This window comes from Copadichromis virginalis, linkage group LG17, assembly GCF_057382275.1.
Source record: "Copadichromis virginalis isolate Kocher_CV1m ecotype Utaka linkage group LG17, C_Virginalis_male_GT1.1, whole genome shotgun sequence".
NCBI lineage: Eukaryota > Metazoa > Chordata > Actinopteri > Cichliformes > Cichlidae > Copadichromis > Copadichromis virginalis.
This window is the reverse complement of record NC_140634.1, coordinates 17,225,689-17,252,401: the sequence shown is the minus strand read 5'-3', so window position 1 is coordinate 17,252,401 and position 26,713 is coordinate 17,225,689. Positions and strand designations below refer to the sequence as shown.

At 44.6% G+C, this 26,713-nt stretch overlaps 2 protein-coding genes across 5 annotated transcripts in view; both read right to left on the bottom strand.

The window, feature by feature from the left end:
* eps8a (EGFR pathway substrate 8a, signaling adaptor) overlaps window positions 1–6,945 on the bottom strand; it is a 33,248-nt gene extending 26,303 nt beyond the window's left edge. For all 4 annotated transcript variants that reach the window (XM_085435903.1, XM_085435904.1, XM_085435905.1 and 1 more), the window contains exon 1: window positions 6,748–6,945. The gene's annotated coding sequence lies outside the window, so the exon portion shown is untranslated. The remainder of the gene's footprint in view (window positions 1–6,747) is intronic.
* A 4,062-nt stretch (window positions 6,946–11,007) lies between these two features.
* Window positions 11,008–25,138, bottom strand: dusp16 (dual specificity phosphatase 16). Its single transcript, XM_085436249.1, has 7 exons — window positions 24,941–25,138; window positions 17,120–17,764; window positions 16,569–16,707; window positions 15,250–15,413; window positions 14,948–15,107; window positions 14,736–14,859; window positions 11,008–13,491 (listed from the first exon to the last, which is right to left on the bottom strand). Exons 2-7 carry the CDS (start codon window positions 17,381–17,383, stop codon window positions 12,417–12,419), a joined length of 1,926 nt encoding a protein of 641 aa, XP_085292375.1. The 5' UTR covers window positions 17,384–17,764; window positions 24,941–25,138; the 3' UTR covers window positions 11,008–12,416.
* Window positions 25,139–26,713: the final 1,575 nt, after the last annotated feature.

Here is a 26,713-nt window from a genome sequence, read left to right as displayed (position 1 = left end):
GCAGCGAGTTGGCGTCCAGGATCCTCTGCTTTAAGCCTGACTAATCACTAATGACGGACAGGTGGGGGATAGGGAAGGGGCGGGGCTTCCAACTGACAGGTGGCAGTGGAAACACCGAGTGGGCTTAAAACTCTCAGTTTACTCTGTGCAGAAGAGTCATGCAACACCCAATACTGTTATCAAAACTGGTCGCTAAGGAAATGTGCGGTTTATTTTTGTTTTCTTTTAGAATAAATGACTCATTGTGAGGGAAACGCATCTTATCAGCAGGCCACGCCCACCGCACCCATGGAGATCAATAAAGTTTAATCTAACCTGCAGCGATAATGGGTCCTGATTCATCTGTGGTGCTGACCCGCTTTAAAAATAAAATGTTATTTGTTTCACACAGCTGCTGCCTGATGACATCACACTTCAGTGTCACGATTACTTATTGATCTTCAGCAGCTGATCAACAGAGCCTCTGATTCAGACTCAAAGCTTCTCCTGAAGCTCAGAGTGCAGACAGATCTTCAGTTATTGATCAGTTATTGCTCACAGGTCATCTGGACTGGATCAGAAGTTTGATCAGTAAATGAAGAGTCAGTCCCTCAGGAGGTCCTGAGCTCCTTTACTTCCTGTCTTTGCTCCTTACGACAGCGTGTGATACCTGGTGTTAGGTGAGACAGGTGAGTCGCAGGTGAAACAGGTGTGCCGACGCCCTTGCCTCCTCTTTGTTCTGCTAAAAATCAGACCGCTGGCTCAGTCCGAAACCCGACTCCCAACCGGCCCCAGTTTCCCATTTCAAAGCCATAATCCTGTAGCAACACCTGGCAGGTACGGTTACATCACACTGTCGTCACAGCAACCACAACACAGCCAAACAGGGAGAGCTCCAGGGAGACGCCCAGAAGATGGGACAGACGTTTTTCACTTTGATCTCAGAGTTCATGGGAAAAGTTTATAAGTGATATCATCATAATGCGTGTTTCCACTCCATTTGTACCTGCTGTTGACATCACACACAGACCCTCATGACAACACGTCCACTGACCCTGGAGTCAGTTATGGTGCACAGTACAGCACAGTTAAGACCCGCTCACCATGGACAAAACCCTCCAACCACCAAGCTGAACACAATCAGAGGTGGAGTGGAGCAGCACAGGCATGGAAACATCCAGAAATATCCTGCGAGGCTCTCAGGAGGATGGCAGGCTGACGATGGTTCCCATGAAGAGCACTGATCCAAGACCAGCTGTGGCCTGCAGCAGCCTGACAGGAAGCCCACATACAAACACTCGATTACACAACCAGCTCAAAGGTCCTCCAACTGTTCAGCTTCAGAGCCCGCTGACCTTTGACCTGCAGGAAAAACAACCCCATCTTCCAGCAGTAAACACACACACAGCTAGGGTTGCCAACTCCCTGAAAAATAAATAAGGGACACCTCGTGGTCAGGGCCGGGCGACCCAGTTGTCTTCACCCTTCCCAGTGTGGTGAATTTTCTAGCTCTTTTTTTGTGTGTGAAATTATTTTTTTAACCATTTGACTTGAATTTGATTTAAGTAGATGCATATTCTATTCTTTGTGATATGAACACATGTGAAACAAATGATCATTTAGCCATTTATTTTTAGCTCAAAATGACAACATTAACACAATAAAACAGGTCTCTTTCTTAAACAGAAGCCTGTCATGCTTAACTTTTGAGAATATAAGTAAATCTTTCTTTAAAAGCACTCTGTCCTGCTTAACTTAAAATAATAGAAAACAATAGAAAGAAAAATATTCTTGTAACAGTGCACATTTAGTGCATTTAGTACAATTGGCTTCAGTTGAGGTATTATTTCAGCTTTTCTAATGCTAATCAGCTGCTCCTGTTTGTAAACCCGCTTGTTCCCATGATTACGCATCTTAACTCATCATCATTATTCATCTATGTATTACTTTTATGTATTAGTCATCAATTTGTTGTAATCATCTATCCTTGCAGTTGTTTATTACACAAAATAAATTATATTATCACACTTCTGGCCACATAGCGCTGATATTCACTGCACATGCCCATATTAACTTTTTCCAGCCAGGTGTTTTCCTTTTCCCCATTCTTCCCTTTCTCTGAGGGGAACAAACATTGCTGCTCTAACGCTGGGCTCACACTGTGCGGTTTTAGGCCCATTTTGAGACGATTTTTGAGTGATCGGACCGATTTTGGCCTTCATCGTGCATCGTGTAGTATACGTGGGGTAACGAGAAGTGATTAACACCTCACGACCAGCTCCCGATCATCAATCGCTCGTGAGGGTGTCACCACAGGGGCTCACACTGCTCACGCGCAAACACGTAAACGTTGGTGTAAAAGATGGAGCAGCACGGCAGTGCAGCGTGTGATCTGGACACAAGCGACGGAGGCACAACTTGGAGAACTTTGGAAAGCTCATCCGAGCCTTTTCGATGTGGCATCACAAAATGATCACGACCACAACAACCGTGAAAATAGTTGGATCGACACTGCTGCTCAGTCACAGCTGCCTGATCATGTTTTTCATTAGCAATTTAGCAAAGTTGATGGTGGTGGTGTGCGTGTCTGTGTGAGTGAAAGACAGAGAGAGCGAGCGACAGATTTTCTGTTATAACCTTCATTTTATGGAGGCACAGTGTGAGCACTCAGGTCGCATCAGAGCATCGGGCGGTATAGTGTGAGACTCTGCATCGTGACCTACCAACTTCTAACCCCTGCGAGTCAATTGTGCAGTTTGAGCAGGAGCTGAATAACGCGACTGAAAAAAATCGCACAGTGTTTGCCCAGCTTTAGGTGTACTGTCATCCGAGACTTGCACCGCAGTGTCGGCGTTTGTTTCCCTGTTGGCAGTGGCGTGTCTAGAAAATTTTTGTTGGGGGGGCCAGGTAGGGGCACAGATTTGGAGAAGGGTGGCAGATTTAATTGGCAGATAATGTTTTAAAAAAAAATTCTACCAACCCTTAACCATAATTCAATAATCCTATAAACCTAATAACCAAATGCACTTTTAACTCTTATTAGAATGAGATTTTAACCACTACGGTGCAAAGTTTTTAGATACTGCGTTGATAAAGTACAAGAGATACAATCAGTGCTTTGTCAGTGTTTACTCAGCAGTCAAGGACAGCAATATTTGCATAGTATTTTTACTGACATATAGTGCACATATGTTTTGGGCAAAAACATTTTTGAAAATTAAAATACGAACATTTGTAACAAACAATTGACAAATTAGCCAATGCCAATGCAAAACTTTATCTGCCTGTTAAAAAAAGAAGATAATCTTCTCACAAACTGGTGTTTGATTTTGAAACAGGAAAAAAGTGGGGAAACAACTGAAAAGACTAACATTTGAATAAAACCTGAAAGCAAGTAAATACTTTCTATGCTGCCTTATCGTAAACTTTGGTAATATTGATAAAGAACAACACTGGCTGATGATGAAATACAGTCAGCTGGCATGGTGACACTGCCAGTATTAACCTGCAGGGCTGGACTGGGACAAAAAAATTGGGCATTTTTACTACAGACCGACCCACCAGGTAGTAAAGCCATAAAGACTTTGACTGAAAACAAACCCTGTTGTGACAGTGATGTACAGTCTTGTTGGTATATGTATGATTTCTATACATTTTACGTCAGATAAAAACTTTGGTTGTAAGATTTAGATAATTATTTAATAAAAACTAGGTATTTTAAATGAGAATAAGAAAGAAAAGTATTTCTTTGTGCCCACCTTTCCCTGTTAATGCCCTACCTGGCCCCCTGGCAAAACTTTGCTAGACCCGCCCCTGCACAGTTACCAGCTGTCAGCTACATAAAAAAGGATCCTGGTGTTATTTGTCTCTCAGAAACAGTTCATAACTTCCCTTCAACTCATTCATGTCACCTAAAAGGTAAACCTGTTTCTCCATCACCTGTTCAGCTCTGATGGTTCAGTAAGGACATCTCCTGGTTTCATCTTCATGTTTCCCTCTCACCACATATCTAAACAGACATCATGACCAGCAGCTTTACAGCTGTGGCTCCAGCAAACATCAGCTGATACTGGAAATTAATATTAAATACATTCTAACAACAGCTGATCAAGCTTAAACGTGCTGCTGTTGTTTAGCGCAACATCTGCTGGTTTCCTCTTTCTGGCGCAAAGTGGGCGATAAACAAGAGAGAAAAGCCGATCAGCTGATCATTGATCAGTTTCATGATTGAAGTAGCAACAGGAGAGGGAGGGGGAGAGAATGAGAGAAGAAGAGGCAGCTGTGCAGCATAAAGACAGAATAAATCCAGCTTTGTGTCTTTTTTTCCATTCTAGCTAAAGTCCGGGACAAACTGCGTCTCTTCTCAGCTCAATACGAAACGCGTAATATTTTCTCTGAATGAGGGACCATTCCATTTTTTTAAGGAGCCGTTGGCAACTCTACTAACCTTATGAATAAAATAAAGTTCACTATCAGTAACATCATAGCACCCACCCAGCTGTATAAAAACTCCGTCAAACTGGCTAGAACGCAGTATGAGTTATTGCAACTGACAGTAAAAAGTCAGCAACATGAAAATAAACTCCACCTAAACTTGGTTTATATCTGACCCAGATAGACTGCAGGTCATAACTTCTTACCTGAAGTTCAGTTCACCTGACACTCGGACTGGTGGCTGCTTCGGGTCTCTCCTCCTGCCTCCCCTTCCCTCATCCACCTGTTGCCTCTGTGGAAGCCCCGTCATAGTCACCACCAAACAACGGAGTTATTTTTACACATCGACCTGCATCTGGCCAATCCACCACCTCTCATTGTTCATGCCATTACAAAAAAAAATAAAAAATAAGTCACTGGGGATATGCCCGGTATGCCCGATGGCCAGTCCAGCTATGTTAACCTGCAACCAAATCTGCAGCTCCATACAGCAATGTTACGACTTAGATTATATCTTATAACGCATAACTCTTATGTTAGCTGCCCTCAGTAGCATACTGTCTGAAATATTCCACAGCTGCAATAATTCTTTAAGTGTTATTTTTTTCCTTGGTATTCTAATTTCACCGAAGTTTACTAAACTCAACAAACTTGATATTACTTACCGGGACATTTATTCTGTCCTCATTTTCTTTCACCGAAAAATTGTTTCCTGCAGTGCCATCTTTCGCGCTTGGCTCTCCTACCTTTGCTAACGTGATGCGCATAGCGCAGAAGCGATGCTGCATTCACTTACACTCGGATATCTGAGCGTCACCGTGAAAACATAATCGGACATTTGATATTTGATTGAATTTTATTGTTTTGCCTTTGGGGTGGCACCTGGGGTGGCCAGTCTGGTTTGGGGGGTGGCCTGTGCCCCCCCAGGCCACCCCGCTGGACACGCCATTGCCTGTTGGCCATGTTTCTTGTTGTGGTCATCTGTTGTCTTCCGGTATTTTCTCTGTAAGCGACCTTTCCTCGACCAATGAGATGAGCGGTAATCTGAATTGTTATACTCGAATTGTCATAAGTGTGGTGTCAGCTCATTGGTCACAAAGCAGGAGAGGGGCTGGGAATTATGTTTTCAAACAAAGTGTTAATTCCATAAACATTTATAGACTACTTTTGATTCTCACTGTATTACGGGACAAAGTGCGTCCCTTATTAGCTCAATACGGGACGTGTACTTTTGTTTCTAAATACGGGACGATTCCGTTTTTTAAGGGACGGTTGGCAACCCTACACACAGCTGAAGCAGGTCTGATCACACCTTCTGTCAGAACCACTTCAGTGAAGTAACAGTGACCTAGACGTGACCTCAGAGAGGCTCATTATGGTGTATGGGGGAAGGAGCTTTCTGATAAACATCAGGTGACTGTGACCCGGTCAGGTCACTCACCTAGCTGCTCTGCTCTCGGCAGTGATGGCACGAGGTTCAGTGCACCACATGAATCCAGGTGTTAGCCGGTACCACCGGGAGGAGCAGAGAGCTTCCAGGCCGAGCCGAACAAGTGGAGCACCGGGCAGCCCTGTGCATATAGCCGGGGAGGGTCGCCTGCTGCCTGGGCCGCCTCACACACCTGCCCGCTGACTGCTCGGATCCGCCATCAAAAGCAGGCAGGTGTTTTTATTCCGGAGAGAGCGAGCACCCTAGCGCAGGGAGGAGCTGCCCTTCACCTTCATTTACTATTATGAACACACAGTGTGCCAAACTCCATTTAAGATTCTGTTGATTTAGGAAGAACTGGACTCCAGCCAGAATAAATGAAGGTGTGGGCTGTAAATGAGAAGCTGGGAGCTGAAATGGAAGCTTCCAGCCATTCCGGCGCACACACTGCCCGCTCCTAGCACCTCTATCCGGAATAAACTGGCATTAAAGTTGGTCTTTAGCTCCAGTCACCCATCCACTAAGACTCTTTGAGACACACCAACAGCAACAGAGAGCGCGGCCATAAAAGTTTAATTTACACTCACTTGAGCCCTGTCTGTGTTTTTGAGTGAAGCCGAACTGAGGCCGAGACACTGGAGCTTCAGGTAAAGAGGACTCGGGTATGTGTGTGCGCGCGCGCGGTCACAGCTTCACTGTGTGTGATCTTTCCGGCGGAATCTGGTGTGGGAGCCCGTGACCGCAGGGCTGCTGCCACAGAGCAGAGGGCAGCTCAGCTGCTCCGGTCCGCAGTTCCACTAAGGTCAGAGGCTCGAAGCCGCTCACAGACCACCACCCACGGCTCAGAGCCGCCGGACTAACCCGGACCTCAACGCCCCCCCTCCGCGGCGGATCAGGAGACTCACCTGCAGGTGCGGCTTCAAAAATCCCGAGGTCACAGAGACATGGCACAGTCCGCGCTGAGAGCTCCGGGCGCTTCACCGGCTCCTGCCTGCACTCTGTGTCTGAATAACTGCACTCCTGTTCGGCTGCGGGAGCTCCTAGCGGAGATTAATCTGCGGCTGACTCTGGATCAGCTTTAAAGCAACGGACCGCAGTAGAGGGCGGTGTGTGCCCTGAGTGAGGACTGACAGGACAGTCTGCCTACTTGACCACGCCTCCTTCACGCCAATCAGGTCGTTAAGTCTGACGTCACTAGCCGTGTCTGGGCCTAAACTCTGCTGCAGGTCCATATATCAAATGATTACTCAGCATTACTGAGAGTTGAAACACTGTCTAAAGTCTTTCATCTTTAATAAAATGATCAGCGTTCTGCTCTACCAGGTGTAACAATTGAATTTAACATCCAGGCATCCATGAAAACGGAATTTATGACATTTAACGGAGTTAGAAGTTAGCAGGAAGTTAGCTCGCTAGCTTCTATCTAAATACAATATAGCATGTCCTGACTGCGGGGTTTTGGACGTGATAACAGAGCTGTACGTTTGAATTTGTTTCCAAAACCCCGCAGTCAGGACATGCTATATTGTATTTAGATAGAAGCTAGCGAGCTAACTTCCTGCTAACTTCTAACTCCGTTAAATGTCATAAATTCCGTTTTCATGGATGCCTGGATGTTAAATTCAATTGTTACACCTGGTAGAGCAGAACGCTGATCATTTTATTAAAGATGAAAGACTTTAGACAGTGTTTCAACTCTCAGTAATGCTGAGTAATCATTTGATATATGGACCTGCAGCAGAGTTTAGGCCCAGACACGGCTAGTGACGTCAGACTGAACAATCGGATAATATGAACTAATGAAATAGTTATGATATTGGTAATACAGAGAAATAAAAAACAAAAATAACTGGAAACATTTTATTATCAATATTTTTTTATTGAAGTTACAGTGTGTCAATTTTTCACTAACAGATGTCAGTAGCTGGAGTCTGCTGAGTTTTGTTTTCTTAACCCTCCCAAATCAAGAGCATAATCCTAGCTACGGTGGCTGCTGTAGGACAAAAATGTTTTAATCAGCCAAGAGAGATCAAAGACACTGAATCTAGATTTTACCTCATAACAACTGGCATATTTCTACTACTTTTTAAAAAATACATTATAAACACATTTGAATAATATCAATACTTACCAATAAATCTGGAATAAAACCCAGAAATGTGTCAATTAGATATTTTGGGTTCTCCTCAAAAATGTGGGCTACTGTTCATCTGCAAAGTTGCAGGTTCAGATCTGGCTCGGAGTTTTCCCTCTTGCAAAGGCTGGCAGTGTGTATCTGTTTACTCTGGAGGAGGCTGCAAAACTTCATGAAAGGACTCAGACATAAATAAATGGTAAATGGCCTGCATTTGTATAGCGCTTTACTAGTCCCTAAGGACCCCAAAGCGCTTTACACTACATTCAGTCATTCACCCATTCACACACACATTCACACACTGGCAATGGCAAGCTACATTGTAGCCACAGCTGCCCTGGGGCGCACTGACATGAGTCGATGACTCAGTTATTAAGCTCAGATCCCACTGATAAAAACTATAGGTGAGCTGCTGAGGATATGCTGAACTTTTCTGCCGTAACACTGCTGTTTGTTCCACTGCTGGGCTACGCTAGCTGCTACTAACATCCATTAGCTTCTGTTAGCATCTGTTAGCCCTGTCTATAACACAGTGTAAAAACGTAATTAACCTGTTTTTATATTAGATGGATTTTACATTATTGTGGATTGAATGTTATTAGTGCACCAGTTCAGTGCTCGCCACTGAAAGCTATAAATATTTTAAAAATATTCCAAAATGAGGGACATATTGATTTTTTATCTATAAATGTCTCAATTAACCAATAATCTTCAATTTATTGAGACAGTGCTGATCAGGTCACCTAAAGCTGCCTTCCAGCCTACACTCAGGGAAGAAGGGGGCCCTCGCAGTGATAAGGCAGCGAGGGCCCCCCCTGCTGGGACAGGACACACTCAGCAACAGAGAGGCAGAACCTCTGCCTGCAGTAAAACACCATGGTACTAGTACTCACTAAAAGTATCCGAGTATAGTCAGGACTCTTCCACGTGGCCTGAACCCAGAGATCAGTTTCTTAGCCAGAATCCTCAGGGAGAAGAGCTGTGAATGATGAAATAATGTAATGAAAATAATCCAAAAATCAGTCAATTGTCATGGTGACGACAATGAAAACAGGAGGTCATGTGACTGGAATTTCTGTAAAACCTTTTGTGAAAAGACTCAGAGTTCGTAACTGCGGCTAGCCTTATGCACACGTGTTTGTAAGAGTTTCACCTTCAGGAGGAGAATATCTTAATGAGTCACACAAATATGGCAAATGTGAATTAAAAGTCTGACACACAATTGCAAACTGCACAAAATCTGAAAAATCCTGCCTGTTTTCAAAGAGAAACACTTGTGTGAAACTTTAAAGCACATTGTCAGATCATCTTCAGTTGTGACATCACAATAATTTGCCCCACTTAGTAAATCTGTCCAGTAGTCCGTAAAGTAAAACTTGTCTTATTTTCTTATGTTTACCTGCTGTGTATAATTCCTTTTCTCCCCTGATGGGTTGAACAGTGACCACACAGAACCTTAAACACACTCTGATCAGTTGTTATAGATCATAATGTTGAGCTCATACAACGTTCTACACGCAGCAGCAGGTCAACAGAAAGCAGTTTTTCTTCCACTGGTGCAACGTTTAAATGTAGTATGTCATTTTAACAGCTGCTGATAAAAACTGAATATGTCAGAAGGTTATGGGTGAAATGGAAAATACTGTTATGTTGAACATTTATATGCTCATTTCTGCTCTGTATTGTCGTTGTCATAAAGGGTGAGATGCTCAGTCACTATGAATTATAGGGTGGTGTCTTCTCCTCCCCTTTCATAAAGGATGGTCCAGCCAGCATCTCCTCTGCTAAAGGAAACAATACAAGAAGCACTGACCCTCCTTTCCTTAGTGTTTTGGAGAACTGGAACAGCTCAGATTATGGCCATCATGCAGATACTTGGCCCGCACCCCATTCTTAGAGCTTCATAAATAGCTGACCCTAATGACTGTGGTCAGGTTTGGACCAATCACAGTGCACATCTGAATCCTGTTTAAACGAGTCAGTGTGGCCTTCATTTACCAGGTGAGTCATTAACAGCCTGTTCCTGGCTGGCTGGAAACAGGGAAGCCTGCTGAGGACATGCAGGTAATGCAGCCAATGCTGACCCCTGCTGGTGAAAGCTTCAGTGGAGGGTAACCTTTAAACACAGTTTCCTGTTTGTTACTGAAGCGTGGGTCACCACAGCCTCAGCATCCAGAGTCATTGACTGGAGCCTTCTGATTGGTCCATCAGCAACATTACCGGTCGCTTTAACTCTTTAAACTGCTCTGGAATAAAACAGCATCATCGACGTTGTTTACTTACAAATCTGCAGGAGGAAAATATTTACATGTAAAATACAAAAACTACATTAAACCTGACTTACAGTACGAGGATGATGAAGCAACGTTTCATACAGATGAAAACTGCATGAAAAAAAACTGAATCATATATTCTGATTTATTTATACTTTTTCTTTTATGTTTTGTACTTTTCAGACTCCCATACAGGAAACACATAAGGAAATAAAACAGGAGTATCTGTTTAATTAATGTATCATTTTTGATAGTGTATAAACATTTGTTAAAATTTCAAACTGTTTGACTACATTAGATCTATTCATATTTCTCATTTATTGATAAATATGGGAAAAACAATTACAGAAATTACTTTTTTTTTTTTTTTACACTCAATTAATTTTATTCTACAAGGTGAAATTAGCTGATTATTTTATAATCAATAATTTGTCCACTTTATTTTTATGGTCAATAAATCCAAAGGAAAATGAATATGGGAAAAAAAATGTCGTGTTCCGTACTGACAGAACATTGTGCTAAACATGTTTTTAAAACTTTAAGAATTTATTTCTAAAAACCAAGCTTCACAGATAGAGTTACATCTATGTCAGTGTCTGAGAGCAGGGCTCAGAGGTGTAAATTAGCCTTTGTATGTGTAGTTTCACGTCCACTTTAATTACACGTCAGAGCATGTATTTTGTATTTTTTGGCAGTGTTGGTCTTCCATACAGTGTGAGATTAGAAGTTTAAAGATGAAGCAGACAAACTTACACATCTGAAAAGTCATATTTTTTATTCTTTTTAAACACTCTGAATCAAACCAACCTCTATACCACAGTAGTGCAAGATTACCTGTGAATACGTCTGATCACATGACCTGCTGTCCATCCAGGTGAGGCCAGAGATCCCCTCTGATTGCCTCAGAGGACACCTGAGAGTTAACCTGCCAACTAGCTCCTTTGACCCCCCCCCCCCCAGAGAGTCTTGGCAGTCTTTGTTTCACTTCCTGTCGTCAATCACAAGGTCCAAGTGTGGCAGGAATAGCCACCACGGCAAAACACATAGGCGATGTCTGACATCAGTGTATTGATTTAACGTCCCATTAACCAACTATTCCCAATGTACTAATGTCAGAAAACAGAAAAAATTGTTCCAAAGCTGACAGGCTGCAGTGAGTACTGCCTCCGGTGGAGGTACTGATTACTACAGCCACAATTTTCAATCACGAATTGATTAGAAGTGAAAAAAAAAGTTTAAAGTGCGAGTCCCTCAGACAGGTCTGCACACGACATGTTAAAGCAGCGGTGAGTGTTCAGTCACAGCAGCTCTCTGATTCGACGCATTTCAGCATTTCCTGTTTTTAAACTGTTGGAGTGACATTTTGGCCCTTTAACGAGTTACCACAGCAGCACGGACATGTTAACCAGTTCCCAAAGTGCTTCTTCCAGACCTCATATCCTGATATTAGCTCAGAGGTCACGCCAACCTATGGTTCTAACCCACCCTATGGATATGCCCATGTAAAGCTGCAGTACTCTCTCAAGCCCCTGCCACCAGATAGATAAACACAGATGAGCTTCATCACAAACTCCTTCACCACTCGGCAGCCATCTTGAAACGCATAAAGGCACTTATTAGGCAGTTACTGTGGAACATGAAGGTCAGGGAACAATCAGACTGGTCAGAGGTAGAGTCAGGTCAGGGGTCAGATTTATTTGACCTGACAGATTACGCTGTACAGATGATGTCAAATATGTGATTGGAAGGCCAATCTCCGATCACACTGAGTGGATCGTTGTGGAAAGCAGAAAGACGATCATTACTGTGACAAATTAGATTAAAGCCAACCGCTCAGAGGCGTTACCAAGATGGCTGCCGAGCTGTGAGACCACTCAGATGGTCTGACCTTCATGAAAAGTTGTTACCCCAGCAGAAACCTGCCATTAGACTCAGCTGTCATCGATTAAGAGCTGCTACACTACCTGTATGCCCCTGAATGCCGCTCACACAGGAAGTTCCATCACCGTGAATCAGACCCGATCGAGTCATAGCTGGTTTGATTTATTCGACTTTTACCTGCATTTAAAAACCATTCAACTGCTGGCTTCGTCCCCTCCTTGTCCTCCACTGTCAGGGTCGGCCCTGACACAACACGGAATCGTTGGTTTGTGTTGCGTGTGTGAACTCACGACACCTCGATGACCTCCATACTGCCCGAGAAGCTTGATTGACTCCCCGCCGTGCCCATTTCCTCGCGGGAGCGGCTGTCCGCCATCCCATCTCCAAACTCCATCTGGCAGCTGCGCCGCTTCAGCTGCTTCTCAAAGCTGCTCTCTTCGTGCCAGCTCCTCCTCGAGTCACCGCGGTCATGTGTCCGCTGCCGCCGCCGTACCGCCTCCAAGCCGTGATTGCAGCTGTACGCCGTGAAGCCGCCGCCGCTCAGGATAGCCGATGTAGAGTAGAAGCGCGTGGACTCTGAGGAGAGGTACCATCCACTGGCCAAAGAGGAGGTGGAGACGGTGACAGGGCCCAGTAGGATGTCCGAGTGCCAGCCCTTCAGGGCGCTGCCACCTCCTGGTTTGGCGAGGTGCTGCTGGCTCCGTGAGAGGCCGAACAGGAAGCTGGTGGCGTTCTCCTCCATGCTCCCGCTCCGGTGCAAGTGGTGGGAGCAGTTGGTTGGAGCGGTGGGTGGCTTAGCAAAGCCGCTGGAGGCCGATGACACCGCTGGCTGCGGGCTGCCTGCCTCCTCCTTATCAGGGCTCTGCTCCGGCGTGGACTGCTCTGAAACCTCCTCCACTGGCGAGAACTGGCAGGGTTTACTCGTTGTCTCTTTGAAGGATGGCGGCTTGTAGAAGTCATTGCTGTCCCCCGACCCGCTGTGAGGCGCGAAAACTCGATGGGTGCCGCCCCCGCCAGGCTCGCCATATGACTTGATGTCCAAAGAGAAGGAGCGTTTCAACCGGGCACTGTCTTCTGAGCCGTCGGCGAGCTGCAGGCCACTCAGAGCCTGAGCCAGCAGGCGCTCCTCGGGGGCATTGGCTAAAACGCACGGCAGGGTCAAAGGTTCCAGCAGTGTCACGCCGGGCGTTGGGACCGCATCCTCAGGCTGAGCGCAGGCCTCGCTGCTGGGCTCCGGAGGATGGAGACACTTGGGTTTGGCGTCCGTACCAGGAGGACTTTTTATCTTCTTCTCAAAGTCCAGCAGCTGACCCAGGAAGTTAAAGTTGGGCGAGATAGTCGGCCGCTTTTCCTTCACAAACCTGAATGAGGAAGAGAAACAGGAGCATGACTATGGACAGGAAGCAACACGACAGGTTAATGAGGATCAAACACTTACGGCTGTCAGCATCATTCAATACCAAACATGCGCACATTTAAAGTTTGCATTATTAGGGGCGTGGCTTCTGACTGACAGGTGGAGGCTGACACATGCAGCTGTAGCTGCTAGCCGTGTTTGTTAGGGATCGTCCTAGTGACTGTTTCTTAGTTGAGAAAAAAACAAGATGAACCGACTCGTCTAAAAGTAAATATTCAATAAAAACAAATGCCGCTTAATGACAAATTATCATCTGAAAACTAAACTGCGCACAAAAATCAGCCATTTTCTTCTGCTTATCTGGAGTTGTCAGGGGAGCCCAGACCTCCCTCTCACCACCTCCTCCAGCTTAGACTGAATGAATGACTGAACTCCTCACACTATCACAAGGCAGAGTCCATCCACTCCTAGGGGAAAGCTAATTTCTGCCACTTGTGCCTTCAATCTAGTTCTTTCACCTTTAAAAGAACTAACTACAGTGTTAACAAACATCATGCCGAGATTAACTGATACATGGTGTTTCTCGGGCAGCACGGTGGCACGGTCGGTAGCACTGTTGCCGCACAGCAAGAAGGTCCTGAGTTCAATTACACCATCAGGCCTTTCAGTGTGGAGTTTGCATGTTCTCCCTGTGTTTGCGTGGGTTCCCTCTGGGTACTCCAGCTTCCTCCCACTGTCCAAAGACATGCAGTTAGTGGGGATAGGTTAACTGGTTAATCCAAATTGCCCATAGGTGTGAATGCGGGAGTGAATGTGAGCGAGAATGGTTGTCTGTCCCTGTGCGTTAGCCCTGTGACAGACTGGCGATCTGGGCCCCCCGCAACCCTGAAAAAGGATAAGCTTGGATGGTGTTTCTCACCAACAATGCTCCATCTGGTGGCGTCTGACTAATCCGCCCAACTATATAGCTGCTGTGAGGCTCGTGTACTAACAGAGTGTCTGAGCTCCAGATTCTATGCAAACATTACGTGGATGTAAAATAAATGTCTAAACTTGTCTCTGGTTGCTTGTTGGGGCTTCAGAAGCCTTGTCAACGGCTGACTGATGACTACAACCTGGTTATGTTCAGAGTTCAGTGACCTCTGATGACATCACAGGGGGAAGAACTCAGAAAACTGAGCATTCAAACATTTTAAACTAACAAACAGACTTGGTCCCAGGTCAGATTCAGAAGTCCTGACTTCTCACCTGTATGCCTCGTCCAGTGACATGTCCATCCTCTTCATGATGTAGGCGATGGCGATGGTGGCCGAGCGGGAGATTCCAGCCAGGCAGTGGACCAGGACTCGGGCGTTGGAGGCTTTGGCCTTCTCTGAAACACAACAAAGTTCAGACTGAGCAGAGAGCAGTAGGGTCTGGTTTATTCAGTCACACAAGAGAGGTGGGCAAGTGATGCTGACCTATGAACTCCACCGAGCGATCCAGCCACGGCAGGATCTTCTCACAGAACGAATCGTTGACGGGGACTCGGAGGAAGTGGGAGTCTGGGATGAAGTCTGGTTTGGGGCAGGTATTGCTGGCGTTCAGGACGTAGGCAATGTCGTTCTGTTGTATCAGGTCCTGGAAAACAAACACAGGTTTGGATCAGAGCCGGACCAGAGAGGCTGGACCCCAAGAAGAGAGAATTAAAAAAAATAAAATACATTTTTTTTAAAAAAGCGTTCGGGGGCAGGGCTGTGATGTGGGGGTGGTGCTGTGTCACCTTGTTGAGGACATCCCTCTGGCAGCCCAGGTACAGGTGAGGCAGAATACGGGTCGGCCCGATGTTGGTGACGGGCAGGCAGGGTTGAGAGATGCAGGAAGGAACCAGGGTGGACTTCCCCTCACAGAGACCAGGAAAAAGGTGAGAGAACTCGGAGAACCCACCTGAGACCACACACACACACACACACACACACACACACAGAGTCAGCTGACAGTGAAATAATGAGGTCAACAGCTGTGCTTCCTTCCGGCAGGAATCAGACTGAATCTTTGTCTCTGCTCGACTCAAACATCCTCATCACCTGTTGCCAGGCAACAAGCCAGAGCATCGATGTTCTGCAGCCTCCTTTGGAAACCGATTTATTTCCAGCAGAAAGTGCCAGGTGAGTCCAGCTATTGATCATGTAAAGAAAACGTTCTGATCTATAACTACACCTGTGATCATGATTGTACACAATCCAAAGACAGAACCTGAAAGATGTTCACACAGTTTTTAACTGAGGCCCAAACACTCCTGGTTTAAATGTCCTGGTACTTTTAAAAAAATAAATAAATACATTTAATAAATTAAATTCTGTTACAATTTTTTTAAGTTTACTGACTGATTTTTGACTTTTTTTAAAACTTTTTTCAATTTTTTATGATTTGTGTTTTTTCTTTTATTTTTAAGCATTTCTTTTACATTCTTATTTTAATTTAAAAAAATTAAATATTCTGTGTTTTTGTAGCTAATTTTAACAGCTTGTCTGTTTATGGATTTAAACATAGCATATGAGCACTTCCTGCTCACATGCCTGTCTGACTCAGTTCGCTGGCGGGCGTGTTTTGTGACTCTGGTCTCCCAGTGGAAGTGGCTGTTGTGTAACTGAAACCTCAGAGCTAGCACTTTGTTTGGTTTTTCTGATGTGAGGGTGGAGCCACCGTGCAGCATTACATCATCGTTACATAACGCCACACTCAGTAGAAATAGCTGCAGGCAGCTGCAGCATGCTCGCTCAGAGCTAGAGCCGATCAGAAATCAATAATCTGATCGGTTCCTTCCCATTAGCTGCTGCCATCTCACTTTAATCACCTTTAACGAGTGTAAATGAGGTTTAATGGCGTCGCAGAGACGTCCAGCAGGAAGCAGCCGCTCGCTTTCAGAGGTTTCCTGTTTAAACTTAGATTACAGCTGCATGCCAGAGTCAGAGGCTCAAGATTCATCGTCATGACTCGGTGAACCCGGTGAACTGCTCACCCCCCACAGTTAAACGTTCCCTACAGGCCACACTCTGAACTTTAGTTATGGCAGAGCGACGCGGGTGCAGGGAGGCTCACCTGAGAGCAGGTGTACGGAGGGGAAGCTCCTCTCCAGTTTAACCAGCAGGACACTGATAAAGGACTCGGAGCTCAGAGCGGCTGGGTCGGCAGAGCTCTGATCGTACACCACCACCTCCTGATCGGCCTGCAGTTCCAACTGCAACACAGATACACAGGTACATCCAGGATCAGGAAAAGAGAAAATAAATCTGCACATAATAATAAAGGATATTGAGCTTGTAAAAAAAATAAATAAAAAATTCCCATCAACTTGAAACTAGAAACAATGCCTCAGTGAGCATGTGCAGATGAATGGCAAATCATGTCAGCATCACCCAACAACTCCACTCACCACATCAGGCACGGTCACGTCTGACTCTGAAAACATTGCAACAGCACTTAAAGCGACAGCTGTGTCCATCTTTTATATACAGTTTGTGACACAGTGACCAGTCATTTGTCCCCTGGCCTGCTCCGTACTTTAACCTAACGCATCGTTCTGAATCTGAGCCGTATTCTAACCACACCGGAGCAGCCCCCACCCTCCCACCACCACCACCACTACTCACCTTCTTTTTGGCTGAATGCTGCAGCAGCTCGGCAATCTGCACCTTGTCCTGCTGCAGCCTCCTCTTCATCAGCTTGGAGCAATTCACGTTTACGGCCTCCAGGATGTGGGAGGTATTGTAGTCAACGAAGGGCCGGCTGTCAATCAGCACCACCCGGTCCAGCGCCCCCTCCAGCAGCGCTACCAGAGCTTCTGGCCCGATAGGGCGCACAATCCCGGGCCTTGCCATACCCAGTCCAGTCCGCGACCCCACACGCTCACACATGTGAGCTGCCTCCTCTCACTTCCCTACCACCCCCCCACCCCCCTCCCTGGTAGTAATCCTCCTCCTCCCCCCCTCCTTGTGGGCGTCCCGGCCGGCAGTCCAGCACAGTGATGCAGTCTGGCCAAGAACCTCAGAGGATGAAGAGCTCCATTGTGTCGGCCGGGTATGATGTCATCCCGATGGCAGCCCCAGAGAGAGAGAGAGAGAGAGAGAGAGAGAGGGAGAGAGAGAGAGCCAATCCCAACTGTGTGTGAGATGGTGGTTCAGAGTGTGTGTGTGTGTTCAGTCCATCAGTGTGTGTGTTTGCAGCGAGGGGGAGGGGCTTTCATTCACTCCAACAGCCGTCTTTTCTCCTGATGACATCACTCTGAGTTTTAAAATCTGAAACACAAACAGAGTCAGAGTGAGTCTGCATCACAGTCGCTTCAGAAACATTCAACGACGCCACGCCAAATCAGGACAAACCTTATTCACACAGAAAACCATGACCGTGAGACAGGTGGGTCAGGTTGTCCGGCACATCAGGATGACACAAAACACATCGCGCCCAATTTCACTAAACTTTATAGAGAGCCTGAAACATGAGCAGAGGAAGGAGCTGGAGAGTTACGGCGCTGTTCTCATTGCTTTCCTGAAAACCGTGAAAAAGAGACGTGCGTTTTGGAGTAGGGCTGCGCGATTATGGCAAAAATGATAATCACGATTATTTTCACTGAAATTGAGATCTCGGTTATTTGACAATATTTATTTAACCCTTTAAGACCTACCATAGAACCAAGTCCGCCAGAGCTTATATTATTTATTTATTTATTTGTTTTTGTTTTTTTACATGCTGTAGTGCCATTTTTGGGAGCATTTCAAGTTGCTATACAGCAATACAACTGTTATAGCCCATATTTTAATAATATGTATGCATTAAGTCCATGGTAATTACATTAATTACAAAAAAGTGCAATAAACTACAAAAAAATTGAAAATCGTTTTTGTTTTTTTACATATATTTCTACTTGGGGAAATTTAAGAGGCTTATCCCTCAAAACTTTAAATACAAAAAAGTTGCAAAAAATAGTTTCCCACCACAGGAAATTTATTTTGAGTGTCTTCATAGTTTTATTTTGGAGATACAGCAATTTTTATATAATGCAGGAAAAACAAAAAACAATCCTATGATGCAAATTTGCAAAGAAAACAGCATGTGCATCAAAATAAACTATTTCCAGCAGTGCAATTTGAGTTCTAAGCATCCCAGAAACTATTCAGAAAAGTATATAGTCAAACATGACTTATAAAAACACCAGTATAGGCTTTTAAGGCCTACAAGTAAAAAAACTACATTTTCCGCGAAAATGACGTCACTTCCGGTTTCGGACAGGAAATGGCGGGCATGAGATAGTTCACGTTGACTTCATTTTCATTGTTGGAAGTGTTACGAACAGCTGATCGGATCGGCAAAGCGTGTTTCTGGAATATTATGTTTTTGTTCCTGCAAGCGCTTTTTATGCAATTTTTGCAAAGCTATATGTGGAAGGAAACCGTGACCGAGGACAAGCTGATGGCATAAGATGTAAGTACAACTCATTATGCAAAACAAATTATTGCGCTAGCTTACGCGGTTCCTGTTCTACAGGGATTTAAAGGGTTAACAATAACAATGTATTGAATAATGACTTTAAAAAAATAATATAAAATAGTGTGCAAATACTGATAACAGTGCAAATGTTTGCAATATAAAAAATAAATGAAAAATGTAAACATCTATATTTAGTGAACTTTGCAGTGTTGCTCTGTGGTGCAGCTACGACACCGTAGCAAAGTTTACACACTATGTCTACTTGATCCACGTCTGACTCCGCAAACCCATAATGTTTCCACACCACTGAAGTTTTTTTTTTTACCTCTCTTTTCAACCAATGGCAGTCACTCTCCTCTCCAAATAACTTCTGCTTAGCTTTCCGAGCTTCCCTTGGGTCCTCTTAATTGTTGTGACGTGTGTTCGAAATGCAGAGAGGTGCGCTTGATTTGCCACACGGAGCAGCGCGAGAGTAAAGCACGAGGGAGGGGCTAATAATCGGCTCAGTCATTTTTAATGATCGTTGAAATCCCAGATCGTAATCGTGATTAAAATTCGATTAATTGAGCAGCCCTATTTTGGAGTGGGCCTTACAGTCAGTAATAAAGATTTAAATCAGTTGTTTGTTGGGAGGAGGTACACTACATGCAGGTGATCTCACCTTCCAGCTGAAAATAATTATCAAATAACACCCTCATACTGAGCTGTGTAAGAAATCAGCGATGCAGTGGTTTCTGTGCTCGAGCTCGTAAAAGTGTGACGAATGATTGAGCTGCTTCTTTGAGCTCAGGTGTTGAAGCACTTATCTGCACAATCTCACACACACACACACACACACACACACACACACACACACACACACACACACACACACACACATCAAATTACTTTTTGCACAGTGTTCAGTTTTTTGCACAACCCACTGTCATTGTTGCACCTTTCAATTGCACTGTCTTGTGTCTGTATCGTTCTATTCTGTCTGGTGTTGCACTGTGTTTGTTTTGTTTTTTGCAATTTTTGCACACTTGCACTTTATGTAGTCCTGTGTTGATTGTCTGTTATATGTAGCACCATGGTCTTGGAGGAACACTGTCTCGCTTTACTGTGTACTGTACCATTGCACATGGTTGAAGTGACAATAAAGCCACTTGACAACTTGATCCAGCTGTGCAGGTATGACAGAAGCTGGTCTCAGGATGACTCACAGCTCTGCACCAGGACACTCCCTCATGCTGTAAAAGTTAGAGCCGAAAAATCCCCAAACTTGTTGCACCTTCTCCTCAGAGTGGGACTTAGTTGCTTGGCACATCTGTAAAGGGTCCTGCTGCTTCATTTTAGTGATGTCATCGAGGTTCAGCGCACAAGTGGTCAACCGTTAAACTCGCGGTCCCAGCCAAAGGAAAGTGAAACCATCCACCTGGGATAGATGGAGTGGTCCCAGGTCTCTACAGCTGCAGATAACACAGCGGAGAGCAGGAATCCCAAATCACCTTCACAGGTAACTGTAAGCAGGACTGACCCGTATACAGCCAGGAGACCCAGAAAAAGTCCCCACATTTTATTTCCTTCTGTCGGCGGCACCACATTTAAAACATGTTAACGAGACGGAGGCAACGCTGTAGCTCCACAGACTCACCAGCATCTCTGGAATGGCTCGAACTTTGCTGGACTGTTGATGAATAAATTTATGTGAGATGTAATTAAGACACTTTATCAGAGGGAAAGTGTGACTTTAGACCAGGGGTGTCAAACTCGCAGCCCTGGGTCCCCTTGCAGCCCACGTGTTGTTGAATTTAATGTTAAAATAAGTTCTTTAAAAAGCAAAAAAAAATTTAATATGAAGGCAATATGAGCAGAGAGTACAAACATGTTTAAGGATTGACTGTGTTAGTAAGAACGTTATTTGTAAAGAAAACACCAGCAGTCAAAAACTAATGTGTAAAGTGTAAAAACTAATGTCTGTCTTATTTTGTTAAATACGAACAAAATTATAGGAGATGTGCTGCCATGTGTTTGGCCAGAAAGAGAGTAACAATTTATTTATTTGGTAGTTCATTGTAAGGCTTCAGTTAGTTAAGAGTGAGGGGGAAAACAATTGTGTTCACGTTTTCAGTTTTGTCTTTTTATACAATATTTGAAATCTAAAAAACAAACAAACAAACAAAAGACACTACATTTTTGGAAATATTTGTGGGTGTTTTCCTGTTTGTTTGTTTTTTAGTACTACTTGAAAACACTAAAGTGAGCTTCAGGTCATTTAAGTTTGAGACCCTTGCTTTAGACACTCGAGCCTGACATCAGCTGCACAATTTTAGCTTATAACCAGCTGCTGCTGTTTAGCTGGGTCGCTGTCAGCTGTGGGGAGACGTGAGGGTCACATGTCTGAGCAGCTGACAACGACGAGAATATATGAGCACGTTTATCTTTGTTTTCATGTGTTAGACTTCACTCAGGAGAAGCTTGAAGAGAAAGAGGATGAGGTGGAGATGAGACTGATGAAAGTGGTACCTGTGATGGTTAAATGAAACCAATGATTGAAGGAGTGTGGACAGTGGTTGCAGAGCTGTGATGGTGTTTAAAGAGTTAACATGTCCACAGTGAGCTGCACACACAAGACTGCAGCTCCAACATCAACCTTCAGGTGTGTTAGCATCACGTCCACATTAAAACGATTGTGTAAACTACAGCCATCCCTCCAAAGAGCACTGACCTACATTCCCCCCCGACAGAACGGATGGTTTATGTGGAGGAACTGAATTAGCGCCTGCAAGGAGGAATGTAAAATCAAGAGGAGACCAGCCTGGAGCCATGAACCAGGAAGAAAGAGGACGATTGTGTTTTCTGGAGCTGGAGCTTCTGGCTGTGTCTCCAACATCAGGTTCCACTTCAATCCAATAATTCGGATCCCGCTGATGTTTTTCCAAGCCAGGACATTCCTGCTCTGACACCCGATCTGTCAAATTACCGGCTACGAGCCACAGGAACAGATGGCATCACGGGCACCGGTCTGCAGAAATGCCTCGACTCAAATCACCTGCCAGCCTCCTGCAACATCACACACTGAGCTCAGGCGGCATGCCGGAGTCACGTGACCCACCGTCGCCATGACCATTAATCTTAATTGGAACCCACCTATAAAACTTTCATGTTAAACATGAACCCCTGCGGCAGGAGATCTGTGACAGGAAGTGAGGTGACCAGGCGCCTTGTATAACATCACTACTGCATTTAGATTCAGAGAGACAAACAGGCTGCTTGGTCGTCCTTCTGACTCAAAAACCTAAAAATAGCCCTGGAGTGTTATTAAGCCGATGTCACTGTCACTAAAGCAGAAAAACAAAAATAATCTGAGTGGTGGGCGCTCACTGAGTACTGACCTCCTGTCAGAGTTTGGTTTTCTCTGGAGGCTCGAGCTCTGAGTCATGATGATTTTAGTCTGAGGGCGAGCGCCGGCCTCGTCCTCAGCTCTACACCACAGGTAAGAGTCCAGGTAGAGGCTGTTATCAGGTGTAACAGAGCGGTGAAGTCGGGCCTCTGAGACACAGAGAGCCCTCATCTTCAAACACCATCAGATAAAGAGCGCTGCCACTTCCTGCTCCTCTGCGCCTCTACATGTGACAGGTGCGCTCAGAGCTTGAGCTGACAGTGGAGACCGGTCAAAGGTGAATGACCTGAGGTTAAAAGCAGCCAATCACAGGACTTTAGCCCTGTGCTGACATCACACAAAGACAGGTTAGACTCCCGCTGTGCTCACCTGAGCCAACACTCTGAAAATGACGCTGGAGTGTCGACCAATCACCCGGAGGCAAGCATTCAAAATAAGAAGCTGGTAAAAAGGTGGGTGGGGCATGCTGCAGCAGATTGTTTTAACTATTAATTATAATAAAAAAATTTAAAATGAGGCTTCCAAAGCCACTACAGAGAGGAACTTGTGGTTCAGCCCCAACACATGATCAGCTCATTGTGCTGAAGAGGAAGTAAACCAGTGCTGTGATGGCTATAAACAACGCCATGATTGAGCGTTTAATTGTAATTGGTGGAAACGCTGTCAGCAGCTGGCCGTCACCCTGACATCACTTCCGGTTCCCTCAAGGACACTGATCAGGCTTCACCACCATCCTACTGACCTGCATGACACTTAAATTTCCTCACTGAGCACACTCACTAAACGTAAACGCATAAATAAAAATTATTCACTGCTCTGGTCATGTGACTCACCGGCTCTAAACTGACACCTCTCAGCATCAGTGCAAACGTTTAAAAACAAACCACTGAAAACGGCGAGGTTTTCCTCTCCTGAAGGAAACACACAGATAATAAGTGAGTTAGCTGGGTTTCATTTACCTGACAGTGCTTATGAAATAATCTAACACAGGTTAGGCTGATAAAGGTCCACCCTCACAGGTGAGTATTGATTACTGACAGATTGATTATTGGCAGCTTAAACCATCAGTTTTCAGTTCCTTTAGACTGTTATTACCACTGAGATGAACCACAATTGTTTTATTTCATTAACTCTGTTCCATCACAGTCTGGATATCTGTAAGAACACAGACTCTCAGGGGACTGTCTGGACCGGTATAGCTGTACAGTACACACCTACAGCAGCCGGCTAGGTTGATCTAACCCTGCAGTATTTCAATCCAAAGTTTTATTATTGTACAGGCTGTGTGGACCCTCTGATGCTCATATTATCCTTCAGTATGTTGATCATGCTTATTTGCTGCCTGCGTTTGTACTGACAGTGTGCAGAGATGATGCAACAGAGACGGTTCTCAAATTTAAATGTCAAACCTTCTTCTGAAGTCTGAAACGTGACTCTGAGGTCAGATCACTCAGAGAAGTGTGAGCTTCATTTACTCAGCTTACCTGATTCACACACCTAATGGTCACCTGTTAACTTTGTAATAACTTATTTACATTTGGATGTTTATTTCACTTAAAAAAAATAATGGAACATTTCCATTAAATATATTATTTATATTTAAAATAAATGTACCTTTAACTTTAAAGACATTTAGTAAGGGAAGTCTAGTGTGTGCTGTTAAAAGCATGCTCAGCAGTTTAAAGGTTATCTGAGAGTCTGAAGGGTGCTTCATTTATCAGACATTAATATAAACAAATAGGCTTTATCTTTTATTTTAGGGGGTTTGGGCAGATTTAAGGAGAGCTTAATGTTTACAGCTCTGTCATCGGTGGTGTTCAGGGTTATCTGAGTGAATCACGAGGAGATTAATGCTCATACTTTACCTTTGAGGAAGTTTCACCATGTTTAAGGAAGACTGGTCAAAATGAAATTGAGATGAGCAGATAAAGAGTTTCTGCGGTAATAAATGGATATCTGCCTGCATAGACTGAGTTAGTTATTATTTATAAGGATGTTAATACACATACATAACGCTAGTTTTCATTTTAAGGAAGTCCTGGCATATTTAAGGGAACTTACAGGCACTGGAACTGTAATATGAGCTAATATGAGTGGTGTCAGCAGAGTTTAAGGGTAATTTAAACAAATAAGTAAATTTACTATTATTTAAAAGGACATTACTACCCACAAATATTGTTCTGTCTTTATTTTAAGGCAGTTTCGGTATATTTTAGCGCAGTCACAGACGGTCTAATACGAGCTAACCTGTGCTGTTGTAGTGTGAGTTTGATTTAAGGGAGGCCTGGCTGCTGTTGGAGGCTCCTCGCTGGTTCTGGGAGCTTCGGGCGGTGTGGGCGACATTTCGGATGTTACGTTGGCCGTTTTATAACTCTCTCAGCCCGCTGCTCTCTCACATTTTATCGGTGTGTCTCCGCGTTCTGACCGCCACTCCGGCTCACCTAAAAAGAAACCGACGAACAGCGACGTTTTCCCGCTAAGTTCCCCTCAGACGCGGGGTTAGCCCGGGCTGACACACGGAGCGAACTTTAACTTTAGGCCCGGTAACGGAACTTCAGCCGCCGCTCGGTCACTCTTGAACCAGAAATTTTGGTGAACTCACCGTCTGAAAACTCGACGTCAGAGTCCGGACAGCAGCTCCTCCGACCCGGCTGGACAAACCGGGGGAGTCCGCCTGGTGTACCGGAGAGGACGGGTCGCAGAGGAGAGCAGAAGCGGCGGAGGGACTCGGTGAAGTCCTGGTGCTGCCATAGAACGATGAGGTCACCGCGATAAAAATAACAGCATGGCGTCATCGTCAGAGCTGCTCGGCTCGGCGCAACGGGCTCTTAAAGGCGCAGGCAGCGATGCAGTGCGCACGCGCAAAGTACTGCCTCTGGAAAAGCCCGAGAGTGCTGTGTCCTGCAAAATATAGTGTATATACTGCAAATTATATTGCGAAATATACTGCAAGTTATACTGTAAATTATACTGCCAAATATATTGCAAGATATACTGTACAATATATTGCGAAATATACTGTATATACTGCGAAATATGCTGTATATACTGCAAATTATACTGTGAAATAGACAGACAAGTTCACTGTACAATATACTGCAAAGTGTAAGTCACAGCAGAAGATGATCCTGGTTTCAGATGAAAGAAGACCTTCCATCTGTTCTCACCTGTTCCCCGCAGACACCTATAGCCTACTGAGTAGGCTATAGGTGTCTACTCACTCATATGAGTGAGTAGACTCACTCATATGAGTCCCTACTCACTCATATGAGCCTGAAAGTTTACCCAGAATGCACTTTGTGAGGAACACAGATCAAACACGGACGCAGTTTTGCTCCTCTCCGTCACAGAAACAGTTTATTCAGACTTTGATCAATCACACAGGTGCTACTCACAGAATATAAGTCCTGCTCTCGTGACGAATGCAGTGTAAACCTGATCTAACGGAGCCTGATAGTGTTTTTCAGGCTTGAGACTTTCATGTGCTCTGCTGCACTCAAAGTGTTGGAAAAACAGTGAAAGCATTAATCTGGAACCTGTGTACTTGGAGCACTGAAAATACTACCAGCATGCTGGTAAAATGTCAGATTGTGGTGGATGGGATATTTTTGTGTGTTTGTGTAACCTTGCTGATTGTGTAATGTTTCTGAATCAGCTAGTTGTCTTGGGATGCCGAGCACAGAGATGACAATGTAAGCGACACAAGCAGAAATAAACTGAAAGCTCTCTCATACTGGAGCAATTAGGACGCATGGCTAACTCTCACTGATGAAGGCATCAGACAGACGGTTGTCATCTCATGCCTGCTTTCAGATGCTCTGAGCACGCTTGTTTCTTCTCACAGTAAAGACTTTCATCTTTGGTTCATCTCACGCCAACAGGTTTAAAATATAAATAATTAAAAGAATTTCTGGCTGCTGAAAAAGTAGCTGGAAATGCACAGGAAGAATCAACGGTGTTCAACAGACCAATCACAGCAGCTGCATCAACCTGACGTACAGGTACTTTTTTAGAGGTGCAGGTTAGGTTAGAGTGTGGAATTAGGGGAGTTTGTGGCTACATTGTAGTTATGATGCAGACCATAAATCTAAAGTAACGAACGCTAAAACACGCGTGAACAAGCTGTGAGAAGATTGGCAGCTCAGTTCGATTCAGAGAGAAGCTGATTGCTGAAGCAGACCAGAGATTAGGATCTGATCAACGAGCACAGAGAGTAGTGATGGGCTCACATGTTCTGCCTCGCAGCTGCTCTAAACGGTAAGCCTGAAAAATAATATCAGTGTTATGTCTTTTATTCTGACACAGTGTTTCACTACATCACTTTCTCTAATGGTACCGCAGGAGGTACAGAGGTCAGAGGTATAACCATAGCAAC

Bases quoted from the DNA above. Each gene is read 5' to 3' on its own strand.
- dusp16 (XM_085436249.1), bottom strand. From the start codon at position 17,383: ATGTGTGAGCGTGTGGGGTCGCGGACTGGACTGGGTATGGCAAGGCCC. The intron at 15,414-16,568 runs GTGAGCCTCCCT...GTGTGGTCTCAG, and splicing joins CTCCGTACACCTGCTCTCAG to GTGGGTTCTCCGAGTTCTCT. The intron at 14,860-14,947 runs GTCAGCATCACT...GTTGTGTTTCAG, and splicing joins TCGCTCGGTGGAGTTCATAG to AGAAGGCCAAAGCCTCCAAC.